The 14,336-nt window shown below is 38.6% G+C and overlaps 1 protein-coding gene across 1 annotated transcript in view; it reads left to right on the forward strand.

Moving 5' to 3' along the window:
• Positions 1–13,757, forward strand: part of LOC136863227 (serine-rich adhesin for platelets) — a 367,265-nt gene extending 353,508 nt beyond the window's left edge. The window contains exons 9-10 of the mRNA XM_067139599.2: positions 3,390–3,506; positions 13,671–13,757. Coding sequence (XP_066995700.2) covers positions 3,390–3,506; positions 13,671–13,757 — 204 coding nt within the window. The remainder of the gene's footprint in view (positions 1–3,389; positions 3,507–13,670) is intronic.
• The last annotated feature ends 579 nt before the right edge of the window (positions 13,758–14,336 follow it).

Genomic DNA, 14,336 nt, shown 5'->3' on the forward strand with positions numbered 1-14,336 from the left:
ATTACCTTCTCCTCCTACCGCTTCCTCCTCATTCGATAAGAGTAAAAAGTCTAAGTAAAAAACTTATGCGACAAGATAAAAAAAGAACAAGAGGACAGCGCTACACCATGCTTTCCAGTTTAATAACGTAAGTATATCTAGTAAATGGTAATATTCGACTAATCCTCTTTTTGCAAACTAGACTAGAATATCGTCATCAGTTAGCTCTTAATGTCGAGAAGGGTAGCTTGCTTTAAAACTATAATTCTCTCTCCAAAAAGTGTCAGGAAGGGATCATGTTGAGAAGGGCAGCTTGCTTTAAAACTATGCCAGGAAGGGACCATGTTAAGAAGGGCAGCTTGTTTAATCCTCTCTCCGAAATGATATTGGGAAGGAACCATGTCGAGAAGGGCAGCTTGCTTTAAATCTATAATCCTCTCTCCAAAATGGTGTCAGGAAGGAACTATGTCAAGAAGGGCAGCTTGCTTTAAAACTATGTCAGGAAGGGACCATATCGAGAAGGGCAGCTTGCTTTAAAACTATGTCAAGAAGGGCAGCTTGCATTAAAACAGTGTCAGGAAGGGTCTTGTCGAGAAGAGCAGTTTGCTTTAAGGGTCATGTTGAGAAGGGCAGCTTGCTTTAAAACTATAATCCACTTTCCAAAATACTGTCAGGGAAGGGTCATGTGGGGAAGGACAGCTTGCATTAAAGCTATAACGGGAAGGGTCTCGTCGAGAAGGGCAGCTTGCATGAAAACTATGTCAGGAAGGGTCAAGTCGAGAAGGGCAGCTTGCCTTAATCCACTGTGGTTAGGCCCCCTGGCTATGTCCTCGTTCATAAAAATTCTGCGGCATGGCTAAGTCCCGTCAAGATAAATTTAAATTCCGCGCTCCTAGGTAGCAGCAGTTAAGATAGGTCCTGTCAAGATGGCAGCAGTAAGGTTAGCCACATTCAAAACACGTGGACGTGGTTAGGACCTGTCATCCCGTCAGCTGTAAAAAAGCACGTGGATTTTAAATTCTGCGCTCTCCACGTGGTTAAGATGGCAACAGTGAGGTTAGGACCTGTTAATGTGGCAGCACTGAGGTTAGCCACGTTTACTTGTTTAAAATCCATGCCCACATGGTTAGGACCTGACAGCTGTCAAAAGCACGTGGATTTTAAATTCCGTGCCCCTACATGCATAAGGTGGCATTAATGAGGTTTCGTCCTGTTAAGATGGTAGCACTGAGTTAGCCACGTTCACTTGTTAAAAATCCCGTGCACACGTGGTTTGGACCTGTCATCTTGACAGCTGTCAAAAGCACGTGGATTTTAAATTGCCTGCCACCACGTACATAAGGTGGCAACAATGAGGTTAGGCCCTGTTGAGATGGCAGCACTGAGGTTAGCGATGCTCACTTGTCCGAAAAATTGATGTTAGGGTCTGTCAAGATTACAGCTGTCAAAAAGCACGTGGCTTTGTATACAAACAATGTGACGTCACGGTAGCGTGGTCATGACGTCATGGGATCAATGACCTCGGGTGCTGACTCAGCAGAAAAAATGCTGACGTCAGTGATTTAGACACTATTGCCCTACTACTATTGGTGATCTCTAAAAGAAAGCAGGCTTTCTCGTTGACATGGGTGAGGATAGACTTAATAGAACCCGAATCGTCTGAGGCCCAGGCTAATTGGCTTATATTGAAATCACCGCACACGTTAATAGTGTCATTTTGTTTTGCTATGCAATTGATTCGAGCTAGGGTTTCTCAGAAGTCTGTGAGCTGAACTTTCACTTTTTCTGGGGGCAGGTAACAGCAGACAATGTACAGCACCTGCTCAGGGTATGGGGTGGCTTTCACAACAACACATTCCCAGTTTTCCGTTAGATCGGGTCGTTGCACTGGACCGTAACCAGAGTTCACTGCTATTAAAACTCCACCTCCCTTGCTCTTACAAGTAATGATATTTTGCCTATCGTGGCAGAAAATAACATAATTATCGTGCAGTATTTCACTATTGTCCATTGAAAAGTCGAGCCAGGACTCTGCTAAACACAATCAGTCTTAATGCATGTCACTCAGAGCAACTTTTTAAAGTCCACGAGTGGCTTCTTAAGACTACAGATATTTTGGTAGTAGATGCTCAGGCTGGTATTCACCTCCGGTCCTGGGTTCACTTGGACATCGTCGGCAACTGCTAGTAGTAGAATACTCAGCGTCAGGCTGGAGGTAGATGTGTCACTGGCCGAAGGCTTGTGCTTTACATATGAAGGAAATTCTTCTTTTGAAGTCTCAAACAATGTGGTTCATTGGGAAGACAGCAATGATGGCAGTGAAAATACGCTCATAAAGCATTAGGAATAGATGAAAATGATTAAATATAGTGCGAAGGCAGAAATGAAATGGCTTTATAGAGAAATAGGATTAGCATGGAATGTTAGTAAGATACCTTCTGATTGGACAAAAGCCACCATAAAGTGCAACTTCCTTTGGGGCATTGTTAGTATCATCATTTATAATCTTGGGGGAAATACCACATCTTTTCTGGAACCTCTGAAACCAGCCAGTACTCCGCACAAACTCTGGAAACCCAGGCGAATGTGCAAAGGATCACAGTGCTCACAAAACAATGGGCCATGAATAGGAATGTTTCTGGCCTGCATTTCAACAAACCCTCACATTCTGCTGTCTCATCTTATTTCGCAGTGAACTAAGGGCATCGGCACAAATATTCTGCTCTATCTTACTTTTCTGTTTTAGATGGGCTTATGCCATACTTCTTCGCTAGCTCTCCTTTCTTTCCTCCTTTCTCTATTTCCAAAAGTACTTGGCGTTTTGAGAGCTAAAATTTAAAAGAATTATGCTTTTTTGTGCACAAACTCCATGGGGATGGACAAACTGAACCCTCTCATAATTGGGAAGTGTTGCGAAGCCAAGATGCTCAATCCCAGACTCATTCTTTTAGTTACTTTATTTTGTGACAGTTTAGTTTATATAACTTTTTTAAGTTTCTCAGCCTGTCAAAACACAAAATATAACACAGGTGTTGGTGGTGGTGGATTTTGTATTTTATTTTATTGTATTTTATTTTCAAGTATGATACAGTGATCTAAGTGTTGTATTTTGTGTTTTGACAGATTGAAAAATCATAAAAGTTGTATTAACTGAGTCAACACCGAAAAGGAATGGCTTCCTTCTTAACAAAACATGTTAGTTTGTCAATCATATTACCATAAACAGGGCCAAGAATTTAATGCTGTAATGCAAACTAGTACAACCTAATGTCACACCTGGTTATCATATACCTCTCTTTTTGACCACTACAGTTTACTGCACTTTGAGATCATTAACTCATGTAGTTTTTAAATGTATTATTAGTCTTTATATGGAAAACTTGCTGATAACCAAGTTTTATGCATTTCAGGGATTTCAACTTATGAGAGAACTGGAACTTCTTTTAAAAGAGGTTGCATCAGAGGAAAAAATCAAGGAATTGGGATATTCACCAGATGTTTATCTATTAAATGTTTGGGTTCCAGAGGTGAGTATAACTAAATGGTATCTCTCATACACACCATGTTCATCTTCTGTTGAAAGAAGACAATGTGTTATTTTTTTTTCTCTCTCTAGCAATTCGTTTGTTCTTACTTCATTTCTCTCTTCTCTCCAAAATATTTGTTTCATATGGCAAATGCTCACTTCTTCTGCTGCTTATAATGCCCATGTTTTACTCTGACCTAATTGCATTGTGCCTGTTACATGCTCCTTTATTTTATTTATCACCTGCCATTTTTGGATGCTCCATTATCCCATTGGTATTACTGTCATCATTATGTCTCTGGCTCCTTGGGTGAATGGTCGACGTACTGGCCATTGGTTCAGTGGGCCCCAGGTTCATTTCCTGGGTGGGTCATGGAATTTAACTGCATAGAGATAATTCCCCTAACTAATGAGCTGGGTGTTTGTGTTTGTCTTACACATCTTTATTTACATGCAACACATCACAGTACATACCACCACAGAAAATACTCAATAGTGAATACAATAGGATTGGTGTCAGGAGAGTCATCCTGTCATAAAATTAAGATAAATCCATACCAAATGCTGATGTCAGGTAATAGCATGTTTCCTGTTCGTATAACTGACCTGTTTTGTTAGGCCCTATCCTTTGTATATTTTAATTTGTATACTCTTTTTATCTGCATGTAAGGTCCGGTTTTTTACTTGCTTATTGGTATTTATTTATTTATTTATTTATTTATTTATTTATTTATTTATTTATTTATTTATTTATTTGTTTCTTTCTTTCTTTCTTTCTTTCTTTCTTTCTTTCTTTATTTTTTTTTCTTTGCGTTTAGGCCATCTGTGGACCACGGTGCTTGTGTTCTAGCTGTGTTTTTGTCGTCGTCTGCCCCTTTTAGCGTACTGGATTGTGTTCTTAGTGGCCTCTTGAGCCTTCCTGTTGGCCCAGTATTCCTTCATTTTATTGCTGAATTCTTTCCTGCGCTCCTCTGACCAATTCCCGGCTCCTTTGTGGCTAGCTGATGTAAGGGATGTTAGGAAAGGTTTAGGTTTGACCATTAAACAGTATGCATTTCTGTCAGTAATGGCGGCTTGATTAATATTAAGCTCTGCAAGATCTTTGTCCACTTGTTTGGTCCAAGGGAATCCAGTAGCTTTACCTTTGTTAGCAACCTTGAAGATCTTATGGGATAATCTATTAGGATCCATTCTGTATAGGTGTCCATAGAAAGTCAGACGTTTTCTCCTGATGGCATCTATGAGGTTTTCTTGATGCTGGTAGAGCTCATTGTTGGGTTTGTACCATCGCCTTCCATCTGGTAGGATCCTTGGCCCTATTATTCTTCTCAGGAATTTCCGTTCTTGCACTTCCAGGGCTCTCAGTGGGGTCTTTTTAGTTAGGGATAGGCATTCTGCTGCGTAGAGGACTGATGGTCTGACTACTGCATTATAGTGTCTCAGTTTTACATTCTTTGATAAATGCTTTGAGGCATACAGCTTTCTGCAGGCATGGTAGGCCTTGTCTAATTTGATTCTCCTTTGTTCAAGAGCCATCGTTTCACTTAGGTCCTCCAATATCCACTCTCCGAGGTACTTCACATTTTTAACTCTCTTGATGTGTTTTGTATCACTGACTCCCATTGTTGTAGGGGCATCTTTGATGTTAGTCATAAACTCGGTCTTTCCAATGTTGATCATGAGGCCCGCTTTAGCTGCTATAGGGTGCAGTGTTTGAAGCTGCATAGTGGCCTCATGCATGTCGTTTGCTAATAAAGTAAAGTCATCAGCAAAGGCCAGGCATGAAATCCTCAGGTTGTCTGATTGAAACCCCATCCTTAATCCGGTGTTCTCAGGTAATGGCCTGGTCCATTCTCTTATGATCTTTTCCAGGACACAGTTAAATAATATACATGAGATACCATCTCCTTGCCTCACCCCTGTTTTGATTGTGAAACTCTCTGATAATTGACCTCTAAACTTAACTTTGGAAGTGGTGTTGTGCAGGGTGGCTTGCACCAACCTATTAATTTTTTCGTTTAGTCCCAGTTCTCTTAAGGTGTTGAAGAGTGTGATCCTATCCACGGAGTCGTATGCCTTCTGGAAGTCGACAAAGATAGCTACCCACTGTCGGCATCTTTTCTTGCTATATTGAAGGATGGTCTTCAGATTTTGTATCTGTTCAGCACAAGACCTTGCAGTTCTGAACCCTGCTTGATATTCTCCTAATTCTTTATCCAATTGTCTTGTTATGTGCTCTTTATTATTGGGAAAGCATACAGATTGTTACATGTCATAATGAGGCTACTTAAAGGATGCAACAAAGAATTAAAAGAAAAAAGTTACTTGAGTATGGTTCGTCCATTATTGGAATATGCAAACAGTGCTTGGGATCCTCACCAAGAATACCTAATAAAAGAAATAGATAGTGTGCAGAGGAAAGCAGCAAGATTTGTAACTGGGGATTTCAGGAGAAAGAGTAGTGTATCAGAAATGTTAAAGGAACTTGGGTGGGAAACTTTAAGTAAGAGAAGGGAGAAAACTAGACTTATAGGATTATATAGAGCCTATACAAGAGAAGAAGCATGGGGAGATATCCGTGAGAGGCTTCAGTTGGAAAATAATTATATCGGCAGGACTGACCACAAATATAAAATTAGAAGGAATTTTAGCAGAAACGATTGGGGTAAATTTTCATTCATTGGGAAGGGTGTGAAGGAGTGGATCAGTTTACCAGGGGTAGTGTTTGATCCTTTTCCAAAATCTGTACAGATATTCAAGAAGAGAATAAACAGCAACAGAGAAAATAAAGGAAGTGTTAGAGGGCATTCGACCAGTGCAGGTTATTGTAAAAAAAAATGTGTTTGAATAAATTAATTCCATCCCCTGGTCTAAGGAGTTTGGACAGCCAAAGTAGGGGACTGCCTGTAGGGGTGAAGTACAGTGGGGACTTCAAGGGCCCTGGGACCGCTACGGTAGCTGTGAAGGCCCTTCAGGAACTCTAAAAAGTGTTGGCAAAAGGGGCTCTGGTTAAGACGCAGCAGGTCGTTATGCTATGTAGGTTCCAGAACGGGTAAAAAAAAAGTAAATAAGTAAATAAATGCAATGTAAATATTAATCTTATACCAGTTGTATAGTATCATTTGAAGTAATTCCACATACTGTATATTAGTTGACTATATTTGTAAGTAGTACAGGAGATATTATAAGTAGAATTTTGTAAACAATATAAATTTATTAAGGATGAGCTGTGTGTTTAATAGAAAACATTATTAGCATAAATTGTATAATATTGTATTATAGGAAAATTTTCTTCTCTTGTTAATTTAATATTTAGTGCTTGACAATAATGTATTTTAGTGTACCATTTGCCACCGAGGTAGACATCTCATTTGCAAATAAAGAGATTTTGATTTTTTGATATTTATTTATTTATTTATTTATTTATTTGTTTGTTTGTTTATTTATTTATTTATTTATTTATTTATTTATTTATTTATTTATTTATTTATTTATTTATTTATTTATTTATTTATTTATTTATTTAATTTTTTATTTATTTATTTATTTATTTATTTATTTATTTATTTATTTATTTATTTATTTATTTATTTATTTATTTATTTATTTATTTATTTATTTATTTATTTATTTATTTATTTATTTATTTATTTATTTATTTATTTATTTATTTATTAATTAATTAATTATCAGCAACAGCATAATGCTGAATTACAAAGATCTGAGCTATGTACAATAGATATGAATCTAAAATGAAAGATATATAAATATTTACAAAGAACACAAATATACACAATAAAAACTGTACAATCATATATATTTACATAAACAACGATATTAACAAAGAAAAATATATTTACAGTAAATACAGGAGCAGAACGGGAAGAAACAAGACGGAAAATTAAGTTATATTAGAAATATCATGACAGAAGGAAGGAAACGTTACGAAGATGTCTAGGTTCTTGTTAATAGATAATGTATTAAACATTGCTGGAATACGTATAGAAAGGGATCTTTGGGTGAGAGAAAGCTGGGAGTAAGGAATATGGAATAGGGTCTTCATTCTGGTACTACGGGATGGGACATGGAGGGGGAATAAGGAAGCTAAATCTGGAGACCTAAATAGACCATTAGCTGCTTTGTATAGCAGCTTTAGGTCGGCTACTTTCCTCCAAGCAGAAAGAGTCTTGAGGTTCAGTTTCCCAAGCACTTGGATAATGTTTAGGTTCCGACATGCAGGGACCCTGGCTCTGTCGATAGCACAGAAAAAAGATTGTACACGGTCAAGGTGGCAGAGGTTTGAAGAAGCAGAAATGGACCAGACTGGAGAGGCATATTCAACAATAGGTAAGATACAGGAAACGTAGAATGCTCGGAGGGCATTTACATCTGTGATGTCAGAAAACCTGTAGAGTAAACCGAGGAGTGACATAGCACATGAGGTAACCCTGTTTATGTGCAAGACAAACAACAATTTACTGTCAAAATGCACTCCTAAGTGGTTTTTATTGTCAACAAGATCAATTGGTTGGTTCAGTAGGTGATATTCTTGTAGAACAGGGAATTTACGAAGTGTGAATGAAATGGTGGAACACTTGGAGGGATGAGGTTTAAGATGCCATGTAGTACACCAACCTGACAGTGAATCAAGAGCATTTTGCAATTGGATTGTATCTGTAGGAGAATCGATCTGCTTGAAGATTTTACAATCATCTGCAAAGAGAAGGATTTCACATGAATGGTGGGAAACAGTATTGATAAGGTCATCAATAAACAAGGCAAAAAGAAGTGGACCTAGGACACTACCCTGTGGGACACCAGAGATGGTGGTGGTGGGAGAAGACCTGCATCCATCAAGGACCACGCGCTGTAGTCTTTCGCTCAGAAAGCTATTAATTAGAGCTAGGAGTCTCCCATGCACGTTAAACCGTTCAGAAATTTTGTGTGATCCACGGTATCGAAGGCCTTTGCGATGTCGATATAGTATACATCTAGTATCGAAGATTGCCCAACATGTCTCAGGAATGATTTTTCCAAGTAGCTGAGGAGATATTACACTGCTAAATTTCAGGTCTTCATAACTTCTCCCTGTCGCTAGAAATCACAATGTTACAATTAACCTCTCTTCAGCACTGATGGTATCTCTCATGTGTGTCTCCTGTTTCTCTATGTTTGGCCGAATCAACCCCAACAATTTGCAAAAACTGTCGCTATCCATAAGCTGAAAGTTCTTATAATCTGCAGGTTCTTGTACGTACAGAGTTCTTAACAGGCTGACGTGTGAAAATCGTGGTTTATCTCTCAACCATTCCTTCATCCACACACGTTTCTTCTTCTTTTCTTCATCAATGCACAAAATGCTGTAACACCTACAGCCACTTTGGAATGTTTGACCATAACAAAAACTTTTTTTTTTTTTGCTAGTGGCTTTACGTCGCACCGACACAGATAGGTCTTATGGCGACGATGAGATAGAAAAGGCCAAGGAATTAGAAGGAAGCGGCCATCGCCTTAATTAAGGTACAGTCCCAGCATTTGCCTCGTGTGAAAATGGGAAACCAAGGAAAACCATTTTCAGGGCTGCCGACAGTGGGATTCGAACCCACTATCTCTATAACAAAAACTACGCAATGCACATATTATTTGCAACACAGACTGGCGGACTGGTCCGCCAACGGGTTCGCCAGTGTATGGTCACCGTCGAGCCAGTATGTTTCGGGGTGGGAATTTTATACATGGACGGGCTCGCCAACCAGCTCAACTGTGAATGGGTCGCTTTACATCGCACCAGCGCAGATAGGTCTTATGGCAATGATGGGATAGGAATTGGAAGGAAGTGACCATGGCCATAATTAAGGTACAGCCCCAGCATTTGCCTGGTGTGAAATTTGGGAAACCATGGAAAAACATCTTCAGGGCTGCTGACAGTGAGGTTTGAACCCAGTATCTCCCAAATGCAAGTTCATAGCTACATGACCCAAACCACACATCCACTTGCTCGGTGGCACACAAAGTCACCACAAGAACCTCCAGAACAATAATGATGAAAGGACACAAAGTGGTGAACCCACCTGCTGAAGCCCAAAGAAAGAGATGTGCAACAGTAGGAAGATTAAACAATAGGGAATGCCAGGAGATGTCACCATGGACCAAGCAAACTTACTCAGATAACATCTCTATCTTAACAATGCATTGTTATTCGCTAGCATTTTAAACCTCGGTACCATTTCCATATCTTTTAGAATCTTAAAATAAAATTAAAATATTAAGATGTTCCCTGCAATAAAAACTGGTTTAACATGGATTAGTGCTGATTAAATAATATTACATGTAATTATGAAAATGTGATTGGAAATGAACAACATGGATTTCAAAAGGTACGCTCATGTGCTGATGCTTACTTTACCTTGAAAATCTTAGTAGAAAAACACAGGGATTTTAACTTGAAAACTCACATAGCATTTGTTGATTTTAAGAAAGCCTTTGACCTAGTTTACATGAACAGACTTCTTAATATATTTTTTTTTGCTAGTTGCTTTACGTCGCACCGACACAGATAGGTCTTATGGCGACGATGGGACAGGGAAGGGCTAGGAGTGGGAAGGAAGCAGCCGTGGTCTTAATTAAGGTACAGGTGTGAAAATGGGAAACCACGGAAAACCATTTTCAGGGCTGCCGACAGTTGGGTTCGAACCTACTATCTCCCAAATACTGGATTCTGGCTGCACTTAAGCGACTGCAGCTATTGAGCTCGGTTCTTAATATCTTAGCAGAATATAATGTTCCACAACAGTTAATAGATAACATATACAACATGTACAGTGACAACCTTATTGCAATAAAGTTAGGTAATCATCAGACTGAATGGGAAGCGATCAGCAGAGGTGTGAGACAAGGTTGTGGACTTTCTCCTTTGTATGAACAACATAATACAGGAATGGAGGTATGAAAGGCATGGATCAATCCCAGTCAGCAGATATCTCACACATCTAGATGCCATACTCTTTGGTGATGATGTTGCATAGGTAGCATCATCAGAAGATGATTTTCAGAGGTCAGTATTTAATCTCCAGAAAGTCTCTTCAAAATTTGACATGACCATTTCACCACAAAAGACCAAAATAATGGCCTTTAAGGGGAAGGACCCTATCCCCAGTAAAATCTGTTTAGATAATAACATTTTGGAAAGAGTCAACAAATTCAATTATCTGGGATACAATTTATCTTACCAACGGGAAATTGATATCTCTGCAAAAATAACCAAATTTACCAGAACAACAGGAATGAAAAAAAAATGAAATGGCGTATGGCTTTTAGTGCCGGGAGTGTCCGAGGACATGTTCGGCTCGCCAGATGCAGGTCTTTTGATTTGACACCCGTAGGTGACCTGCGCGTCGTGATGAGGATGAAATGATGATGAAGACGACACATACACCCAGCCCCCGTGCCAGCGAAATTAACCAATTAAGGTTAAAATTCCCGACCCTGCCGGGAATCGAACCCGGGACCCCTGTGACCAAAGGCCAGCACGCTAACCATTTAGCCATGGAGCCGGACAACAGGAATCATAAATCATATCATGAAGCCATCTATTGTCCAAAAACACACTCGCTTACGTCTTTATAACACTTTAGCCAGACCAACCCTTTGCTACAGCAGTGAGGCATGGACAATAAGAACTCAAGACATTTCCAGAATTATAGCACATGAAATGACGTTCATGTACAGAACAGCAGGTTATACAAAATGGGATTGTATAAGAAATGAAGATGTGCTTAAGGGACTGAATCTGAAACCAGTAATCAATTACATCTATGATTACCAAGAAAACTGGAAACATCACGTTCAAAGGATGGAATCTGGAAGACTACCAAAGGATATTCTACGCTATCAACCAAGAGGACAGAGATCTATAGGACGTCCATTGAAGCGTTGGAAAGAAAATGTAAGATCGTAATGGGCCACAAGGCCTAATACTTGGAATGATGATCTGCCCAAATGCCAGCCTCACCTTCCCGGGATGAACAAAGCTGTTCCCGCAGACGAGGCCCTGTCAACCGAGTCACGGCGGTATAACCGTTACATCAATTACAGAGGAAATGCTGTAATTTCAGCTAGTCCATTAGCTGAGAGGTGGCAGCCCCACCAATGGTCTTACTTCCTTCAGGCTAGCAACCCTTCAGAAGGACATTTGATTGCTTTCAAATCTTGCCAAAGGAAAATGCAAGACCTTAACGGGACACATGGCCCAATACTTGGAAGGAAGATAATGATGATGACATGTAATTTGAATAACATAATAGGGCTTATATCAAAATAGGGAACAAACTTCCTGTTACATAGAAATAGAATACCTTTAACAATAGCCTGTCTAAATACTAAAAGGACACAAAAGAATAACTGAATCTATCAGATGCTGAAGCACCCAGTTATATAGTGTGCTTGAAAACAAAATAAAAGATTACATCAGTATATTGCACCTAATATAGTTACACATATAGCAATAGCTGGTCATGACGACATTGTCTTCCTTCAATTACAGTATAAGAGAATTGACTACTTACATTACTCCAGCTGAACACTTCAAATGGTACTTCACACAACTCACACAAACAAATAACTTCTCCATATCCAATGATTGTATTATGAAAAGCAGTTACTTGGGTGGTATATATTCAATTCTGGAATCAAATTGGACCTCTTTAATGCGGTCCAGGATCCCAAAGGCTCCTAACAAACAAATTGGTAGCACAACCATATTGTCTTCCTGTTTGTGACTACACAGAGCTTGGCTTGCCTTTCACTCAGCTAGACAGGAAGTGCGCACAGTCCACAAACGTACAGTACTGCACACAGAAACAGACCTACCATAATACAAACTATAAACGTTGATTGTTGAAGCTCGGTGTTTACGTATTACTTATATCTGTCCAGAAGATAGTAAAAATACTCTTACATCACATAGATAAGTAGTCCATTCAGTAAATGATAATTAAGAAATGTAACATTTGTTTCATCACAAGGTGCAATACCGCATGCATGTGTGCGTGCATCAGCATTAGAATTTCATCACACCTAGGGCCTCTTGCTTACATACTCAGGTCATCTGTAGGCATCAATAACAACACTGAAAAATCACTAGTGATGTGTCCACATTGTCAGTACCTTTTTTTTTTTTTTAAGTAATCTGTTATAGGCTACTGTTTCAAGTACCACATTCATTCTATTCATCAGTGACAAATTCACCAAATAATCTGCAGGCTTGATTCAAGTCAAGTATTATACATGGTCACCATTACTCTGCTGCATTCAGATACATAGACACCGAGCTCGATAGCTGCAGTCGCTTAAGTGCGGCCAGTATCCAGTATTCGGGAGATAGTAGGTTCGAACCCCACTGTCGGCAGCCCTGAAAATGGTTTTCCGTGGTTTCCCATTTTCACACCAGGCAAATGCTGGGGCTGTACCTTAATTAAGGCCACGGCCGCTTCCTTCCCACTCCTAGCCCTTTCCTGTCCCATCGTCGCCGTAAGACCTATCTGTGTCGGTGCGACGTAAAACAACTAGCAAAAAAAAAAAAAAAAAAAGATACATAGACAAAAGATTGTTTAAGGTTTTATCTTAATTAAGTTAATATGTATGAAGATTTCATTGAGAATGTTCTCTTGATTCAAGTCTGCAGATTATTAGGTGAATTTTTGGTCGCTGATGAAGAGAATGAATGTGGTTATCAAAACATATATGACAGATTAATTAATAAGGATTAGCTTTTTGTTTTAATAGTATTGGCAATGTGGTCACATTATCAGTGATTTCTCAATATTCTTATCAGATAAAAGTCAATACGGAACGAAATAAACCATAATGGTTAAAATAATGTAGGCTTAAAGTTGAAAGACCTGCATCAGTGGTCACTACAGGCCACAAGCCATTATCATCATCTTCACGGTGTCATCACCTTTATCATTATGTGTACCATAATTTTCTTTAAAAGGAAGAGATCCTAGATATAGAGGTTCTCTTGTTGTTAAAGCAAATTTCGGGGAAGAGGAGTAGTCATCTGCTGTAATAGATGTTGTACCTGCCATGAAATTAAATTATGCTTAACTTGATTCTTATTTTATAAATTAAAAATGGTTATTTTAACTAAATGATTTATTTTCAGGCTATATTATTTTCGCTCAAAAATGTCTTAAACTACAGTGAAGAGGAAGCGGAAGCACTATTCTTCAGAACCAGTAGCTACTTATAAAGCTAAGGATGATCTGTGATATTCCTTCCAAACTATTTTATCTTTGTGAGAAGTGTAGTAACCATGTGAAAATCTTTATAGATGGGACATACCAATTTCTACATTAAGATGACACTCCACCTAGCTAGTGATCAGGAAGTTTATAGCTCTGGTTTATATAGTCTTTATCTTCAGTCCTCTTCAGTGCTCTTGAATCACTTTAGTGGGACTATGACCATGATGCTACCAAAAAAAAAAAAAAAAAACATTTTAATGTAAGTTTTCTATGCATATTTCAGTTTCTTTTTAATCTAATATTCAAACATTTTTTGTTTGTTCAGATTCTGAAGATAATATCTCTGTTATAATTGCATTGACATTCTAGTTCTACAGTTTTAAAAACATGAAAAGAGAGCATGAAGTAAATAGTTACAGTTTTGTATTATACATGGTCACCATGACTCTGCTGTAGGCAGATACATAGACAAAAGATTGTTTAAGGTTTTATCTCAATTAAGTTAATATGTGTGAAGATTTCATTGAGAATGTTCTTCTGAATGAACATCATGCTCTATTGCTGAATCATGGAAACATGCATCA

This window comes from Anabrus simplex, chromosome 1 (assembly GCF_040414725.1).
Source record: "Anabrus simplex isolate iqAnaSimp1 chromosome 1, ASM4041472v1, whole genome shotgun sequence".
In the NCBI taxonomy this organism is placed as follows: Eukaryota; Metazoa; Arthropoda; class Insecta; order Orthoptera; family Tettigoniidae; genus Anabrus; species Anabrus simplex.